The sequence below is a fragment of the Hyla sarda genome, chromosome 8 (genome assembly GCF_029499605.1).
Source record: "Hyla sarda isolate aHylSar1 chromosome 8, aHylSar1.hap1, whole genome shotgun sequence".
Classification (NCBI taxonomy): domain Eukaryota; kingdom Metazoa; phylum Chordata; class Amphibia; order Anura; family Hylidae; genus Hyla; species Hyla sarda.
The window spans coordinates 140,583,402-140,602,938 of NC_079196.1; the positions used below are offsets into that span (position 1 = coordinate 140,583,402).

At 44.2% G+C, this 19,537-nt stretch overlaps 1 protein-coding gene across 3 annotated transcripts in view; it reads left to right on the forward strand.

Annotated features, from left to right (window-relative positions):
* The window catches only part of SLC29A4 (solute carrier family 29 member 4), a 660,337-nt gene that overhangs the window by 571,054 nt on the left and 69,746 nt on the right, over window positions 1–19,537 (forward strand). For all 3 annotated transcript variants that reach the window (XM_056534647.1, XM_056534645.1, XM_056534646.1), the window contains one exon: window positions 15,025–15,265. In XM_056534647.1, coding sequence (XP_056390622.1) covers window positions 15,025–15,265 — 241 coding nt within the window. The remainder of the gene's footprint in view (window positions 1–15,024; window positions 15,266–19,537) is intronic.

The window sequence follows — 19,537 nt, forward strand, 5'->3', positions numbered from 1 at the left end:
CTACATATACCCCTACACAGTTACCCCCCTCCCCCCCCAATAAGAATGAGAAATGTTTCTAAAAATGAGGCACTGTTTTTAAAACGGAGCCTCCAGATGTTGCAAAACAACAACTCCCAGTGTTGCCGGACTGCCATTGACTGTCCAGGCATGCTGGGAGTTTTGCAACAGCTGGAGGCACCCTGTTTGGGAAACACTGCCGTAGGGTAATTTTGGTATCGGAGGCAAATCCCTAATTTAGGCCTCAAATGCGCATGGCGCTCTCTGACATCGGAGCCCTGTCGTATTTCAAGGCAACAGTTTAGGGCCACATATTGGGTATTTCTGTACCTGGGAGAAATTGCTTAACAAATTTTGGGGGGCTTTTTCTCCTTTTACCCCTTATGAAAAGGTAAAGTTGGGGTCTACTCTAGCATGTTATTGTAAAAAAAAATTATTTTTCACACTAACATGCTAGTTTTGCCCCATACTTTTCATTTTCACCAGAAGTAAAAGGAAAAAAAGACCCCCAAAATTTGTAACCAATTTCTTCTGAGTACGGAAATACCCAATATGTGTACGTAAAATGCTCTGCGGGCGCACAACAAGGCTCAGGATTGAGAGCACCTAGTACATTTGAGGTGATTTGCTCACATAAACGCAAAAAAAAAAAACATGTGACCCCATTTTGGAAAATACACCCTCACGGAACATAACAAGGGGTATAGTGAGCATTAACACCCCACAGGTGTTTGAAGAATTTTTGTTAAATTTGGATGGGAAAATTAAATTTTTTTATTTTTTCTCTAAAATGCTGTTATCCAAAATGTTTCATTTTCACAAGGGGTAATAGGAAAAAAAAGCTCTCCAAAATGTGTAACCCCATTTCTTCTGAGTATGGAAATGCTCCATATGAAGATGTAAAGTGCTCTGCAGGCAAACTACAATGCCCCCCGTGGTGCCAGAACAGTGGACCCCCCCACATGTGACCCCATTTTGGAAACTAAACCCCTCAAGGAATGTAATGAGGGGTGCAGTAAGCATTTACACACCACATGTGTCTGACAGATTTTTTGAACAGTGGTCTGTGAAAATGAAAAATGTAATTTTTCATTTGCACATCCCACTGTTCCAAAGATCTGTCAAATGCCAGTGGGGTGTAAATTCTCACTGCAGCCCTTATTAAGGTCTGTGAGGGGTGTAGTTTTCAAAATGGTCTCACATGTGGGGGGTTTCTGCTGTTCTGGCACCATGGGAGGTTTGTAAATGCACATGGCCCCCGACTTCAATTTCAGCAAAATTCTCTCTCCAAAAGTCCAATGGTGCTCCTTCTGTTCTGAGACCTGTAGTGCGCCAGCAGAGCACTTAATGTCCACATATGAGGCGTTTTCTTAATAGGGAGTAATTGTGCTTAAAATTTTCGGGTTCATTTTCTCCTATTACACCATGTGAAAATGAAAAATTTGGAGTAACACCATCATTTTCGTGTTAAAAATCACATTTTTCACTTTTTCGGCCCACTGTTCAAAAAAACTGTGAGGTGTAAGTACTCACTGTAACCCTTGTTAAGTTCCTGAAAGGGTGTAGTTTCGAAAATTGTGTCACATGTGGGTGTTGTGGCATCATGGGAGGTTTGTAAATGCACATGGCCCCCGACTTCAATTTCACCAAAATTCTCTCTTTAAAAGTCCAATGGCGCTCCTTCTGTTCTGAGACCTGTAGTGCACCAGCAGACCACATATGGGGCGTTTTTGCTTAATCGGGAGAAATTGGGATTCAAATTGTGGGGTCCATTTTCTCCTATTACCCCTTGTGAAGAAAAAAATTGGGGGTAACACCATCATTTTAGTGTTAAAAATCTAATTTTCCATTTTCACATCCAACTTCAACGCAAAATCGTCAAACATCTGTGAGGTGTTAAGGCTTACTATACCCCTTGTTACGTTCCTTGAGGGGTGTAGTTTCCAAAATAGTATGCCATGTGTTTTTTTATTTATTTATTTTTTATTTATTTTTTGCTGTTCTGGCACTCTGGGGACTTGCTAAATGCAACATGCCCCCCAAAAAAACTTTTCAGCCAAATTGTCTTTCAAAAAGCCACATTTTTCTCCTTCTCTTCTAAGCATTGTAGTGCACCAGCAGAGCACTCAATGTCAACATATAGGGCGTTTTCTTAATCTGGAGAAATTGGGCTTCAAATTTTGTTGTGGCATCATGGGAGGTTTGTAAATTCACATGGCCCCGACTTCAATTTCACCAAAATTCTCTCTTTAAAAGTCCAATGGCGCTCCTTCTGTTCTGAGACCTGTAGTGCGCCAGCAGAGCACTTAACGTCCACATATGGAGCATTTTAACTTCATTTATAGTGTTAAAAATCAAATTTTCCATTTTCATGTCCAATTTCAACGCAAAGTCGACAAACACCTGTGAGGTGTTAAGGCTCATTATACCCCTTGTTATGTTCCTTGAAGGGTGTAGTTTCCAAAATAGTATGCCGTGTGGGGGTTATTTTGCTGTTCTGGCACCATGGGAGCTCCCTAAGGGGGCAACATGGCCCCCAAAAACCATGACAGCAAAATTTGTTTTAAAAAATCCCACAGTTTCTCTTTCTCTCTTGAGCCATGTTGCGAGCCCCCAGAGCACTTTATGTTAACATATGAGGTATTTCCTTACTTGAGAGATATTGGGCTACAAATTTTGGGGGGCTTTTTCTCCTTATACCCCTTTTAAAAATGAAAAAAAATGGGGCTACAAGAACATGTTAGTGTAAAAAATGCAGATTTAGATTTTTATCCTCCACTTTGCTGCTATTCTTGTGAAACACCTAAAGTGTTAGCAAACTTTCTGAATGCTATTTTGAATACTTTGGGGGGTGCAGTTTCTATAACGGGGTCATTTATTAGGTATTTCTCACAGAAAGGCCCCTCAAATCCACTTCAAACTTAACTGGTCCCCGAAAAAATTCAGATTTAGAAATGTTCCTGAAAATTTTGAAAATTTATGCTATATTTTGAAGCCCTCTAATGTCTTCAAAAAGTTAAAACATGTCAACTTTCTGATGCCAACATAAAGTAGACATATTGTGTTTGTGAATCAATATATAATTTATGTGGAATATCCATTTTTCTTACAAGCAGAGAGTTTCAAAGATAGAAAAATGCTAAATTTTCTAAATTTTCAGGAAATTTGGGGATTTTTCACCAAGAAAGGATGCAAGTAACGACGAAAATTTACCACTATGTTAAAATAAAATATGTCTCAGAATCAGAATAAACAGTAAAAATCATCCCAGAGTTATGAATGCATAAAGTGACAGTGGTCAGAATTGCAAATAAGGGCTGAGTCCTTAAGGGATTAAACTGCCCCCCTTTTAAATCCACCCTTGATGACCTTGTCACATATAATACTACCTCTTTTTTGTCAGCATTTTTATCACAGATTTTAGTGTTTTTTGAAGTTTGTATTTTTTCCACTTGCATGTTCTGTAATCAGGGCTGTAGCTCAGATGAGGCCAGTGAGGCAATCACCTCAGGTGCACTGTTGCAAGGGACGCAAATGGGGTCCAGCACACATTACACTGAGGCATTGGAAACGAGAGGGGAGAAAAAGGTGCAGGGGGCGCTCCCTGAGAAAAATGTATTCACTGATGTGAACCCTCCACCACACCAACAGTGATATACCGACCTTGGAGGGGCCGCACTGGGACCTGTGCAGCCCTAGTGTTGGATGAGCTGCTGCTCTCCCACCGGCATCGAGCTCCTAAATAAGGAGCCGATATGCAATGTGAGGAGAAAGGGTGAAAAGAAGCCGGTACAGTGGAGGCGCTGCTCGAGTGGTGAAATTACTGAGAAACTCAGACGGTGCAGGATAACGATTTTTATTGAGATTAATTGGGACAACGCGTTTCGGCATCTGCTGATGCCTTCCTCAGGTCCACTTAACAATTCTAAAAATAATAAAAGAAGGTATATCTGTATATCTCAAACTGATTATATACATACATCTTGATCAAAAAACATATGGACGGTGTTAGGTCTGGTATAGAAGATATGTAAAATGTAAAAAGAAACATATAAAAATAGTATAAAAAGAAAAACATTTTCTTGGGGACAGTGAATCTGTAGTTCTCTATGCATGTCTAGGAAATCGCCAACAAGTTCACACACAGAGAAGAACAGGGGGCGAAGGAAATACAGATCAAGAAATAAATAAATAAATACATCCATGTAAATAGATCAGCAGTGTCCCAATGGATGGTCTATGGGCTAACAGATGAGTAGGTAAGTATTTGAATGGAATGACATGCATAAAACATAGATGGTAAGCAGAGTTTTTCAATGTAATAAAAACAATTAAAAGCATGGTCTTATATATATATATATATATATATATATATATATATATATATATATATATATATTTTGTATTATTTGGGAAGTTCCAGGGGGAGAAGGGTTGGAGAAATAAAATGTCAGGATAGTGTCAAAGAGGACTTACCCCATATTCCTATGTTCAATGTGGGGGAGCTGGAGAAGGGAGGCAGAAAGTAGAGAGTTAAGGGTAGGTCTGGGTGGGTGATTGATGTGGTGGGGTAGGGAGGCAAAGCATTTCTAGTCTCTGGGGGGAGGAAAACAGTTACCTGGAAAATTATCCTGTCTGGCGTCTGCACCGCTGCTGGTCTGTGCAGTGTGCTGGGAGCGCGCGCTTATGTACGCTGATACCGGCGTGTCACTTCCGATGGGGGTGTCCGCTGTTAGGGTGAATGGCGGACACAGGGGCCGGTGCCTGGATAATTGGAGCGATGCACTCCTGTCAGCTGTTAAGCTGTCAGGAGGATCGCGGGTGTGTGTCGCAGACCGCTGGCGGTATCCACTGAGCGTGCGAGCGGTGGGCATGGAGGACCGTTATGTGGATCACAGGTTTTCTTTGAGTGCTTTCAGTGCTTTGTGTTCTGCTCTTGACAGATTGTTGTTACAGAGGATCAGAGCAGAACACAAAGCACTGAAAGCACTCAAAGAAAACCTCGACATAGTCATCCGCAGTGCAGACAAAGGAGGAGGTGTTGTCCTTCAGGACCGGGCCGACTACCTGGCAGAAGCAAACCGGATTCTGTCGGACTCATCTTACTACACAAAATTACCCCAAGACCCATCTGAGACATTCCTCAAAGAATACACGGAACTTCTCAACACAGCACATTCCGAAGGGATTCTCAATAAAAATGAGAAAAGCTTCCTTAATGTAACATCTCCCCCTCTTGCTTTTTTTTACCATCTGCCAAAGATTCACAAGAACTTGGAACATCCCCCCGGAAGACCGATCATATCAGGCATCGGGTGCCTGACCAGTCAACTCTCCCACTTTATAGACCTCTATCTACAAGAAATTGTAACAACCCTACCGTCTTATCTGAAAGACTCGGCAAGTCTTATTAGTGACCTCAGGGATATCAAATGGCAACCTGGAGACATCTTTTTGACATTAGACCTAACCTCTTTATATTCCAATATTCAGCATGAACTAGGACTAATGACAACATCCAATTATCTTCATCAGATGGGAAAAATGAAAAATGAACAAATACAGTTTCTAATAAACGGATTACGTTTTATTCTTACACATAATGTGTTCACTCATGAGGGTTCCATATACCATCAACAACGGGGAACAGCCATGGGGACCTGAGTAGCCCCCAGTTATGCAAATCTATTTATGGGGGGTTTTGAGACCACTCACATTTTCGGTTCCACTGAACATTACCCCCATGTCAAGTACTATAAGAGATACATCGATGATCTTTTTCTAATTTGGAGTGGAAGTACCGTACAAGCAGATGAATTCATCACATACCTCAAAAACAACGACTGGGGTTTGGAGTTTTCCCCAAACATCAGCTCCGAGTCAACAGTGTTCCTCGATCTACAAATCAGCCACGAAGAAGGTTCCATCATCACATGCACTCACTTCAAAGAAGTAGACACAAACAGTTTTTTGGACTACAAAAGCGCACACTACAACAGATGGCTCAACAACATCCCGTTCAGCCAATACCGCCGGATCAGAAGAAACTGTATGAATATCAAGGACTACAAATCCCAATCCAAAATTGTACACAAACGTTTTCTACAGAAAAATTACCCAGCACCGATCTTAAGGGACGCATATCACCGGAATCTGATCACCGAACAGAGCACCCTTCTCTCCCCCAAGGACCCCTGCACTAATTCCCCATCCAATTGCAACAGTCCTATACAAAACTCCAAAAAATTCTCCACCAACTTCATCACCACATACAATCAATCTCACAACCGGATCAAAAATATACTCAAAAAACATTGGCACATTCTTTTACATGACCCCATTTTGAAAAGGAAGAAGTGTGCCACATACTCACAGCCTACAATAACTCCAATGAAAATGGGGTCATACAAATGCAGACAAAAAAATTGTCTCTGTTGCAACAATATCAGTCACAATACTACCTCTTTCACTTCAAGGATCACTGCCGCCACCTTTCCCATCAAATCACATCTCAACTGTGGATCTACCTTCGTCATCTACCTAATTGAATGTAACTGTGGCCTCCAATATATAGGGAGGACCACCCAAGCCCTGCGAAAACGGCTCAACGGTCACCGGTACAACTGTTCCATTGGGTTCCAAAAACACAGCGTTTCCCGCCATCTGGCCGAAAAACACAGCAAAGATTTCAACCTAATCAGGATCACTCCGATTGAACAAATTTCACCCGTCACAGAAAATAGGACAGCTACACTGAACAAAAGAGAGGCATTTTGGATCTACAAAATGCACTGCCTCCAGCCAGATGGACTAAATGAGTGCATTGAACTTTAAAAAGCCAGATGAATCCCCTTGATACCATATGACAGTACAACATATCATAATCACACATCACCATCTCTCGCCCATTTTGCCCACCTTACCAAACTATTCACACCCACAGCCCATCCATCCCACATGTATCCATATGGGTTCATCCATATGTATCCATATGTATTCACCCCTATACCCATCCATCACACATGCCTTCATATCCCCATCCCCACCACCACCACCAGACACCCCATCAGCTCCATACATCCCCCCCTCCTCCCCTCCCTCCTTTCACCCCCCCCCCTCCCCCCCAGTGCTCCCTGCACACTGTCACATCACACACCCATCCCCACCCCTGTCACCCACATCTCTCCCAATCACATGCCCCACATCACAGCCCACCCACTAACAAGAGCGCATCGCCCCAGTGATCCACATAACGGTCCTCCATGCCCACCGCTCGCACGCTCAGTGGATACCGCCAGCGGTCCGCGACACACACCCGCGATCCTCCTGACAGCTTAACAGCTGACAGGAGTGCATCGCTCCAATTATCCAGGCACCGGCCCCTGTGTCCGCCGTTCACCCTAACAGCGGACACCCCCATCGGCCCGCAACACACCACTGCGATCCTCCTGTCAGCTCATCAGCTGACAGGCGCACATCGCTCCAGTCCGGCGTCTGTGGTTGCCGAGACAACCCACCGGAAGTGACACGCCGATATCAGCGTACATAAGCGCGCGCTCCCAGCACACTGCACAGACCAGCAGCGGTGCAGACGCCAGACAGGATCATTTTCCAGGTAACTGTTTTCCTCCCCCCAGAGACTAGAAATGCTATCCTGACATTTTATTTCTCCAACCCTTCTCCCCCTGGAACTTCCCAAATAATACAATATATATATATATATATATATATATAAGACCATGCTTTTAATTGTTTTTATTACATTGAAAAACTCTGCTTACCATCTATGTTTTATGCATGTCATTCCATTCAAATACTTACCTACTCATCTGTCAGCCAATAGACCATCCATTGGGACACTGCTGATCTATTTACATGGATGTATTTATTTATTTATTTCTTGATCTGTATTTCCTTCGCCCCCTGTTCTTCTCTGTGTGTGAACTTGTTGGCGATTTCCTAGACATGCATAGAGAACTACAGATTCACTGTCCCCAAGAAAATGTTTTTCTTTTTATACTATTTTTATATGTTTCTTTTTACATTTTACATATCTTCTATACCAGACCTAACACCGTCCATATGTTTTTTGATCAAGATGTATGTATATAATCAGTTTGAGATATACAGATATACCTTCTTTTATTATTTTTAGAATTGTTAAGTGGACCTGAGCGGATGCCGAAACGCGTTGTCCCAATTAATCTCAATAAATAATCGTTATCCTGCACCGCCTGAGTTTCTCAGTAATTTCACCACTTGAGCAGTGCCTCCACTGTACCGGCTTCTTTTCACCCTTTCTCCTTACACTGAGGCATTGATTCCCAACCAGGGTGCCAGGACACTCTGGTGGGAAATATGGCACTAACATTTTTAGATTTTTCTGCCCAGGCCTGTGCACCTGTGAGTCACAGACGTGCAGGCCAGGCAGGAGGGAAGTCTGTGTGCAGTGTGTAGGCAGGTAGTCCCCTCAGACTAGACCCCCCTCCCCCTGTAGGCGGTTAGTCCCCCCAGATTAGCCCCCTCAGTAGGCAGGTAGCACCCCCAGATTAGACACCCCCCCGTAGGCAGGTAGTACCCCCAGATTAACCCGCTCCCCTCCAACCAGTAGACAGGAAGTTCCCCCTGATCAATCCCCCCGAGTAGACAGGTAATACCCCCAGATTAACTCCCCCCCAGTAGGCAGGCAGTACCCCCAGATTAGACCTCCCCAGTAGGCAGGTAGTAGCCCCAGATTAGACCCCCCAGTAGACAGGTAGTATCCCCTGATGAGACACCCCCAGTAGACAGGTAGTACCACCAGATTAACCCCCTTCCCCCCAGTAGACAGGTAGTTCCCCCAAATCAACCCCTCCCCCCCCAGTAGGCAGGTAGTACCCCCAGATTAGACCTCCCAGTAGACAGGTAGTACCCCCAGATTAATCCCCCCAGTAGACAGGTAGTACCCCCAGATTAAACCCACCCAGTAGGCAGGTAGTACCCCCAGATTAACCCCCCCCCCCAGTAGGCAGGTAGTACCCCCAGATTAACCCCCCCAGTAGGCAGGTAGGAGCCCCAGATTAACCCCCCAATAGGCAGATAGTACCCCCAGATTAGAACCCCCCCAGTAGGTAGGTAGTACCGCCAGCCACCACGTCAGCCACACTCTCAAAATACCTAGGGCCAGCGTCAGAACGTAGTGACGCCAGCCCTTGAATTCTGGGAGCGTGACGTGAGCGAGCGTCATTACGCTGCGGCTGGCCGACACGCGTAGCTGTGTTGGCTCTTATTTGGGGGCGGAGCAATTACAGGTGAGCCGTAGAGTACCCGGTGTGCCCAATGGCCAGTCCGGCCGTGGATGGGGGGGGGGTTACTCTGTCATGGCACCCCCTTGTGAGTGGCACCCGGGGCGGGCCGCCCCCCTCCTTGGTACGCCAAGTAGTGGGAGGGTTGGGGTTGGGAGTTGTAAGAGATTTTGTAAATTTGTAGTAAGATCTGTGTCTTTTTTCTATGTATTAATAAAAAGGCAAAATTATTATTTTTTTCGATCTATCTGCGTTCCTATGGAAAATTATGACTGTCTGGTAGCAGCAGAAACCACTGTGCCCTTTTCTTTGTTGTTGCTATTTTCTGTTTTTTCACAAAGAAGAAAGCTGTAGTGCATCTCACGGTATCAGACATGAAGGTCACTGAGGTTAACTATGGATTGCAATAATTACCCTAAGCAATAAAAGGGATGTTGTTCATAAAAGGGATGTTGTGGAGCTGGAAAGGGTACAGAGATACACAACTAAACTAGTAAGGGACATGGAACATCTTAACTGTGAAGGGGATGGATCATACAAATAATATGGGCGACAATTCTTCTTTACCATAAGAACTGTGGGGGAGATTTATCAAAACCTGTGCAGAGGAAAAGTTGACCAATTGCCCATAGCAACTAATCAGCACGCTTTTTTCATTTTTGAAAAGGCCTCTGAAAAAAAAGCAATCTGATTGATTAAAGGAATAGTCTGGTACAGACTATTCTTATTCTATCCTGCCAGGGCTGCAAAAATAGTGAAAATAAACTTTCACTCTCCTTCCTACATTCCCCCGGAGCTCCAGCTGATCGGTAGGCCAGGCTGTCTTCTTCCTTTATTTATTTATGTGATGGACCACACACTGCCAATTTGAATTTTTCCCCATTCTTTCCTTGGAAAACACACCAGCACTTTGGTAGCTATACGCTCCTAGGGAAACGCTTTGGAAGCTATATGCTTGAGAGACTTGTGCCATATTCTACCACTAGGCTAAGAACATATATTTGCCTTCATCCTAATAAGTGCATGCTCACTCCCGTTAGAGATTTGTGCCTGGACCAGGAGACGCACACCCGCTGCTGATGCGGAGATTACAGAAGCCGGACGCGTATCATACAGCTGCTACCCGCCGTGCTACTCCTCCCACTGCAAGCGCGTGACTGCCGTGTATGCAATCACACACGCAGTCACATTGACAAGCTCTCCACACTGCCAGCTCGCTATTGCATATTTGGCCAGCCAGAAGGCTGGAGCCGCGAATCGGAGCATCACACCCGGAGACTGCCGTGCACCACAGTATCTGCATCTTTTGACTTTTAATTCATAAGGATCCTGAATTGCGGAACTTTGTAAGAGCATATCTGGGGGAACTTTCGCTATTTGTAGTGGCCCTAAGTGCTATCATTAGCTTTATTCTAACTTATATTGTTTTTATTTATACTTTTATCATCTATAATTATTGCTTACATTGGAGTCTGCGCAAGGGCCCTGCCCTGGACCCCGATTGTTATATATGTTATTTTATAGTTAATTAATAAATTCACCATCATTAATTTAATCACTGGATCTAATCTTCTTTTCTCTTTGCACCTTTGAGGACTGTTTTTTTATGTATAATTTATTTCTTATATAATTTTATATTTATCCTTTGCATATATATTTTGGCCAATTTTGCGTGTAGGCAACGCCAGTAACCTTGTGTACATATTCTGCCTCAAGTGAGCTACACTAATCCTTTTTCTCTTAAAGGGGTACTCTGGTGGAAAACTTTTTTTTTAACCCCTTAATGACGCAGGATGTAAATGTACATCCTGGTGATGTGGTACTTAATGCACCAGGACGTACATTTACGTCCTGAGCATAGCCGTGGGCATCGGAGCGATGCCGGCATCATGCGCGGCAGGTCCCGGCTGTGGATCGCGCGGATGTCCGCCATTAACCCCTCAGATGCCGTGATCAATACAGATCACGGCATCTGCAGCATCACGTACACTTAACAGGATGATCGAATCGCCCGCAGCGCTGCCGCAGCGATCCGATCATCCTGCACAGCAGACGGAGGTCCCCGCACCTGCCTCCGCTGCCTTCCAGGAGTCTTCTGCTCTGATCTGCCTTCCCGCAGACCAGAGCAGAAGATGACCAATAATGCTGATCAGTGCTGTGTCCTATACATAGCACTGTACAGCATTAGCAATCGAATGGTTGCTATAAATAGTCCCCTATGGGGACTATAAGAGTGTAAAAATAAAAGTTAAAAAAGTTAAAAAAATAAAGTAAAAAAAATGTGAAAAACCCCCTCCCCCAATAAAAGCGTAAATTGTCTCATTTTCCCTATTTTACCCCCAAAAAGTGTAAAAAAAATTATTTTATATACATATTTGGTATCGCTGCGTGCATAAATATCCGAACTATTAAAATAAAATGTAAATGATCCCGTACGGTGAACGGCGTGAACATAAAAAAAAAGTCCAAAATAGCTGCTTTTTTATAACATTTTATTCAAAAATAAATTTATAAAAAATGTAATAAAAGTTTTGTATAAGCAAATATGGTATAAAAAAAAAGCACAGATCACAGTGCAAAAAATTAACCCTCATACCACCGCATATACGGAAAAATTAAAAAGTTATTGGTCTTCAAAATAGGGGGATTTTAAAGTACTAATTTGGTTGAAAAGTTTGCGATTTTTTTTAAGCGCAACAGTAATAGTGTAACAGTGTATAATCATGGGTATCATTTTAATCGTATTGACCCAGAGAATAAAAAAACACATGTCATTTTTACCATAAATTGTACGGCGTGAAAACAAAACCTTCCAAAATTTGCAAAATTGCGGTTTTCTTTTTAATTTCCCCACACAAATAGTATTTTTTTGGTTGCGCCATACATTTTATGGTAAAGTGAGTGATGGCATTACAACGGACAACTGGTCGCGCAAAAAACAAGCCCTCATAATAGTCTGTGGATGAAAATATAAAAGAATTATGATTTTTTGAAGGGAAGGAGGAAAAAACGAAAAAGTAAAAATAAAATTGTCCTTAAGGTCCAAATGTCTTTAAGTCCTTAAGGGGTTAAATGAACTGGTGACAGAATGTTAAACAGATTTGTAAATGACTTCTATTAAAAAATCTTAATCCTTTCAGTACTTTTTAGCAGCTGTTTGCTACAGATGAAAATCTTCATCTTTTAAATTTATTTTTTGTGTTGTCCACAGTGCTCTCTGCTGACACCTGATGCCCGTATCAGGAACTGTCCAGAGCAGGAGAAAATCCCCATAGCAAACCTGCTCCTGACACGGACATAGGTGTCAGCAGAGAGCACTGTGGACAACACAAAAAAGAAATTAAATTATATCTTGTAGCCGGGTTCTGTAAAGAAAGCTAATTCACTGTCTGAATAAATAATTCCTGGATGGTAAATACCAAGTCCAGTATATGTTTATAGGCTCTTTTGTATCACAGCAGTGACGGTGGATAAAAAGTCCATACTACTCCCCGCTTTGGTGGTCCTGATGATGATTATGGTGTGGCCAAGCTCTAGCAATATCTGCAGCCACTGCCTAGAGACAGGCCGTCCGAGTAAGTGAGCCTGGGTCCGTACGAAGTAGATTCCTGTAAAGCAGTGTTTCTCAAGCGCGGTCCTCAAGTACCCCCAATAGGTCATGTTTTCAGGATTTCCTTAGTCTTTCACAGGTGATATAATTGTGGTGATGCCTGGTTCACTGACCATAATTATATCACCTGTGACTGACTAAGGAAATCCAAAAAACATGACCTGTTGGGGTACTTAAAGCGCAACTGTTATGAGGTTTGGGGCATATAACCTAACCACAGTGTGTGTATGTTGTGTAAAATATGTCTGCAGCCTTGCTTTTATCTCTCTTCTTACAGCTTTTATTAGCTCAAAGAACACTTTTATATGCAGCCACTGACAGCCTGTACACCAGCGCTGGGATGGATGTGTGATTGACACACAGATCCCAGCACATGCGCCCCTTATCTTTCATATGTAAGCGCCAACATTTCTTTACAGAGCGCGAGCGCTCACTTCAACTGTCTGACGCCTCTGTGCGCCTTCTCCTCTTACTTCTCCCCGTGCGGGAGACGCACTGGGCTCTTCTGCCTTCAATTAGAGGCAGAGAGCGCTCACTCTCTGCCTCCAGTATTGCCCGGGTGCACGGAGGTGTCAGACAGAGCGCTCACTCTGTAAATGTGGAGAGTGAAAAAATGGGGTTTGTTGAGAGCGCTCCTGGGTGACGACGGCGGTCAAATGAAGAAGAGGTCTAAGCCAGCACTTACGCAGGACTTACTTTTATTGCAAAAAAAAAGTCAAACAGGTAAAACAGGACAACGCGTTTCTGCGCTCACTGGCGCCTTCCTCAGGTCCACAATAGTAGGTATGTGTAGTCCTGGCCAGGGTTCCTGGCCAGCCCGCCTGCAGGAACCCTGGCCAGGACTACACATACATACTATTGTGGACCTGAGGAAGGCGCCAGTGAGCGCCGAAATGCGTTGTCCTGTATTACCTGTTTGACATCTTTTTGCAATAAAAGTTAGTCCTGCTTAAGTGCTGGCTTAGACCTCTGCTTCATTTGACCGCCGTCGTCACACAGGAGCGCTCTCAACAAACCCAATTTTTTCACTCTCCACATTCGCATCATTGTCCGCCTCCCTCGGGAATACGGAAAACAAGGGGTGAGAGCAGCAGACTGTAACCATCTTCCTCTCTTTTTACCCCCCACCATACCTCAGAGGCCCCATACACCTCTGTGCGCAACGTCTCAAGGTCAGTACGTCACCTTGGGTATTGGTGGCGGGTATCTTTTTCTAAGAAATACTACACAGGGAGCGCCCCCTTGTGTTTTTTCCTCATTTTTCCTTCATACTCACTCTGTAAAGAAATGTCTGTCAGCGCTTACATATGAAAGATAAAGGGCGCATGCGCTGGGACCTGTGTGTCAATCACACAGCGGTCCCAGTGCTGGTGTACAGGGGATAGGCGTGGCAGCCACGGGGTATAGTGAACCCATGCCATGCCAGAAACATTGCTGTAAAGGCAGAGGGCATCTTTCATCAGAGACTGCAGTGAGTAGCTCTAAAGTTGCGGAAGAGAGTGGAGTATCGCTCGTGGCTGCTGCCAATTGGGCGATACTCTACTCGAGCAGGTGGAAAGGATAAGAGCTGAAGCTAAGTGGCTCCCTGAGCTGTGCTCTGCTGGTCTCCTGCATCCTCATGGATGATTGAGAGCGCACGCTCCTGGCGCCAAGGTTGAAAGTTCTGGGGAGCTGGGAGCAGTGAAAAACTAGATGGGTTATGAGTGAATTGCAGGTGGATACCTGTGCTCAATAGATGGCTGTGGTCAAAAAGTGTTTCAAGGGTCTAGATGATGGAGAATCCTGATGATGTAGATTCCAAGGTAAGTTGCTTTCAAATTGTGGAGGAGAGTGGAGTAATGTTTTCAGCCATTGTATAAGATTCACATTGAGACATGTGAATAACAGCTACCTATGAAACAAACAAAAAAAAATCATTATTTTATTAGGTAGTTGTGTCAAAACTAGTAAAAAGGAAAGCTGAAGATGTTACCTATAGCAACCAATCAGGAAGCTATTCTCTCCAATTCTGTATAAAGTTAGAGCCGAAATCAAATTGTAACTACTATAGTTTTTCGCACTGATTTTTTGTTGTTGTTATAATGTTGTTAATATGATACAAACTAATTTTCTAAAATTTCTTTCTACCAGATACTGGCAGCAGTACCATATGAATGGCGTGGTATCAACCTGCTCATTTGTTCTAGCATGCGTGTGGTGTTTATTCCACTTTTTATAATGTGCGTGTATCCAAGTGGAAAACCTACTTTTAGTCACCCTGCTTGGCCATGCATCTTTTCCCTGCTTATGGGAATCACAAATGGATATTTTGGCAGTGTTCCTATGATTCTTGCATCAGGGCTAGTTGTACCAGAGCAACGGGAGTTGGCAGGTACGTTCTCAAATTGTCTTTTGTAGATTTTGTAATATGAATTGTTTATTATAGTTATATATCATAGTATTCTAATAATGTTATTGCTGTTATGGCATGAAGTCTATCAGGACAATAACTGCTACACTCCCTCAGCCAGGCAGGTGTGGTCTATCTTTTTCAGCCCTGCTATATGGCCAAAAGCCTGGTCTAAATGAGCATCGATCGAAGAGCCTATTACAAGTCTTGAGTGCCACAAATCGATCGCTGGTTAGTTTGCGCAGACCTCTGCCTCCATCATACCTCAGTTACACATCCCCTGTTGCAGGAGGATGTGCATTCTGGATGCACCACAACATGTAGATCTTTGCAGGGCTGTTGCTAGACTATTTTGCACCCTAGGAAAGACTATCTACTTGCACTGCCCACCTTTTACAGTGCCCATATAGTGATGTTCCCAACTCTACACCGGCGCTGCAGACCGTATAAGCGATTGCAGTGCAGTTACATCCAGTGACTCACTGGAGGCATCATCTTCTTGGAGTTGTTATCTTTCCATTTCTTCTCTGTCTGGCTCAGAAAGCCAAGAAAACTTCTTTTAACACAGATTCTATGAGCACATTTCTCACCTTTTACCTACCATCAGTGCCCCAAAAAATGCCTCCCCTTGTGCCCTGCATGGTATGATTAAGTGGGTAAGTGTGTTGTGGGGGAAGGAAGTAGGTGCCCTCATTAGGTAGGTAATTTCACCCCCATAAGGGAGATGCCCCCAGTAGATAGACAATTTCCCCATTAGGTAGAAGCCCCAAGTAGTTGGTAAGTAATTCTTCCTCCCAATTAGGTAAATGCCCCTGGTAGGACGGTAGATCGATGATTTTACCTAATACTGGCTACTGGAAGTTCAACATGGAACCTTATAGCAAAGGCCTCTCTTAGGATCTTTAAAAAAAAAAGAATTGTTATAAAGATGGCTTGGAGTATAAGAAGATTGCCATGACCCTAAAACTGAAAGTTGCACTGTGAGCAAGACCATAGAGTGGGAATGGTTTCACTCAAGCAGGCAGACATAGTCGACCAAAGAAGTTGAGTGCACATGCTCAACATCATATTCAGAGGTTGTTTTGGGGAAAAAGTGCTGCTGGCATTGCTGCAAAGGCTGAAGGGGTGGTGGGGTCAGCCTGTCGGTGCTTAAACCATATGCTGCACACTACATATGGGGCATGGAACATCTTAGCTATGAGGAGCGATTAAAGGAGTTACAATTGTTTAGTCTTGAGAAGAGACGTTTAAGGGGGGATATGATAAACGTATATAAGTATATAAATGGCCCATACAAAAAATATGGAGAAAAACTGTTCCAGGTTAAACCCCCCCAAAGGACGAGGGGGCACTCCCTCCGTCTGGAGAAGAAAAGGTTTAGTCTAAAGGGGCGGCACGCCTTCTTTACCGTGAGGACTGTGAATTTATGGAACGGTCTACCTCAGGAACTGGTCACAGCAGGAACAATTAACAGCTTTAAAGCAGGGTTAGATACATTCCTGGAACAAAATAACATTAATGCTTATGCAGAATTATAAAACTACATCCCTTTCCCTTATCCCCTTACATCCTTCCCTTCAATCCCCTGGTTGGACTTGATGGACGTATGTCTTTTTTCAACCATACTAACTATGTAACTACATAAAAAATTGGTCTGCATGGCTGTGGTTCCAGAAGGAAGCCTCTTCTTAAGATGTCACGCAAGAAAGTCGCAAACAGTTTGCGGAAGTCAAACAAACTTATTTAAATCTTATTTAAACCTATTTGGTTCAGATGGTGTCAAGCATGTGTCGCAGCAACCAGGTGAGGAGTAAGAAGACAAGTGTGTCTTGCCTACAGTCAAGCATGGTGGTGGAAATGTCATGATCTTGGCCTGAATGAGTGCTGATGGCCCTGGGGAGCTACAGTTCATTGAGGGAGCCATTAATACCAACATGTAATGTGACATACTGATGGAGAGGGGGGTCTGGATATTTTTTTTCAAAAATATAATATTGCAGGTTATGGATACTAGATTTATGGGGATAGAACATTGATCCAGGGATTTATTCTGATCGCCATATTGAAGTTGGAAAGGAACTTTTCCTCTGTCATGGGTAGGGTTGCCACCTTTCCCTCAGAAAAATACCGGTCATGGGTGTGGCTATGTGGGGGTGGAGCTACAAAAGGGGAGGGGCCCGATTGCACAGGAGCTGAGGGATCAGGGGTTTAAGAAATGGCACGGGTGATGGGAGGGGGGTTTAAGAAATGGCATAGGGGATTGGAGGGATACAATATATATGCAGGGGGGAATTTACCTATATCGCACAAAAAATTTACATTTAGAGAATACTTACCAAAACCCTATTTATGCCATCGGCAGCGGTGGTGGTGGTGCGCGACAGCAACGCTGGCTCTCTCTGATGACGAGTGATGTCCCCCTGCGCAACGTCAGATAAACAGGCTAATCAGACAGTATCACACATGACAGATTTAGATGCACAGGCTCAGCAGATAGTATCCCACATGACAGATTTGAATATACAGGCTCAGCAGACAGTATCACACATAACAGGATTAGATACACAGGCTCAGCTCACAGTATCACACATGACAGGATTAGCTACACAGGCTCAGCAGACAGTATCGCACAGGACAGGATTAGATACACAGGCTCATCAGGCAGTTTCGCACATGACAGGATTAGATACACAGGCTCATATCCCACATGACAGATTTGGATATAAAGGCTCAGCAGACAGTATCACACATGACAGGATTAGATACAGAGCGCCGCAGATAGTTTCACACATTAAAACATTAAATCAGTGTTTCCCAACCAGGGTGCCTCCAGCTATTGCAAGACTACAACTCCCAACATGCCCGGACAGCCAAAGGCTGTCTGGGCATGCTGGGAGTAATAGTTTTGCAACAGCTGGAGGCACCCTGGTTGGGAAACACTGCATTAAATACACAATTTTGCAGAGAGGTCTCACCAGTCTCTTGTCTTCACTTTCTCCTTTCCCCGGGCGGCTCCAGGTTAAGGAATGTCCGGGGTTGAGGTGGAATGGGGTGGGCAATTATTTATCCCATGGGGCCACATGAGAAACTAAAAATATTGTGGAGGGCCGGGTAGTTTTTCCCCCAGATTAGGCAGCATAGTTGTCCCCCAGATCAGGTAGCATAGTTGTCCCCCAGATTAGGCAGCATAGTTGTCCCCCAGGTTAGGAGCATAGTTGTCCCCCAGATTAGGCAGCATAATTGTCCCCCAGATTAGGCAGCATAGTTGTCCCCCAGATTAGGCAGCATAGTTGTCCCCCAGATTAGGCAGCATAGTTATCCCCCAGATTAGGAGCATAGTTGTCCCCCACATTAGGAGCATAGTTGTCCCCCAGATTAGGCAGCATAGTTGTCCCCCAGATTAGGCAGCATAGTTGTCCCCCAGATTAGGAGCATAGTCGTCCCCCACATTAGGAGCATAGTTGTCCCCCAGATTAGGCAGCATAGTTGTCCCCCAGATTAGGCAGCATAGTTGTCCCCCAGATTAGGAGCATAGTTGTCCCCCAGATTAGGCAGCATAGTTGTCCCCCAGATTTGGAGCATAGTTGTCCCCCAGATTAGGCAGCATAGTTGTCCCCCAGATTAGGAGCATAGTTGTCCCCCAGATTAGGAGCATAGTTGTCCCCCAGATTAGGCAGAATAGTTGTCCCCCAGATTAGGCAGCATAGTTGTCCCCCAGATTAGGCAGCATAGTTGTCCCCCAAATTAGGCAGCATAGATGTCCCCCAGATTAGGAGCTTAGTTGTCCCCCAGATTAGGAGCATAGTTGTCCCCCAGATTAGGCAGCATAGTTGTCCCCCAGATTAGGCAGCATAGTTGTTCCCCAGATTAGGAGCATAGTTGTCCCCCAGATTAGGCAGCATAGTTGTTCCCCAGATTAGGAGCATAGTTGTCCCCCAGATTAGGCAGCATAGTCGACCCCCAGATTAGGCAGCATAGTTGTCCCCCAGATTAGGAGCATAGTTGTCCCCCAGATGAGGCAGCATAGTTGTCCCCCAGATTAGGAGCATAGTTGTCCCCCAGATTAGGAGCATAGTTGTCCCCCAGATTAGGCAGCATAGCTGTCCCCCAGATTACGAGCATAGTTGTCCCCCAGATCAGTATAGTTGTCCCCCAGATTAGGAGCATAGTTGTCCCCCAGATTAGGAGCATAGTTGTCCCCCAGATTAGGAGCATAGTTGTCCGCCAGATCAGTATAGTTGTCCCCCAGATTAG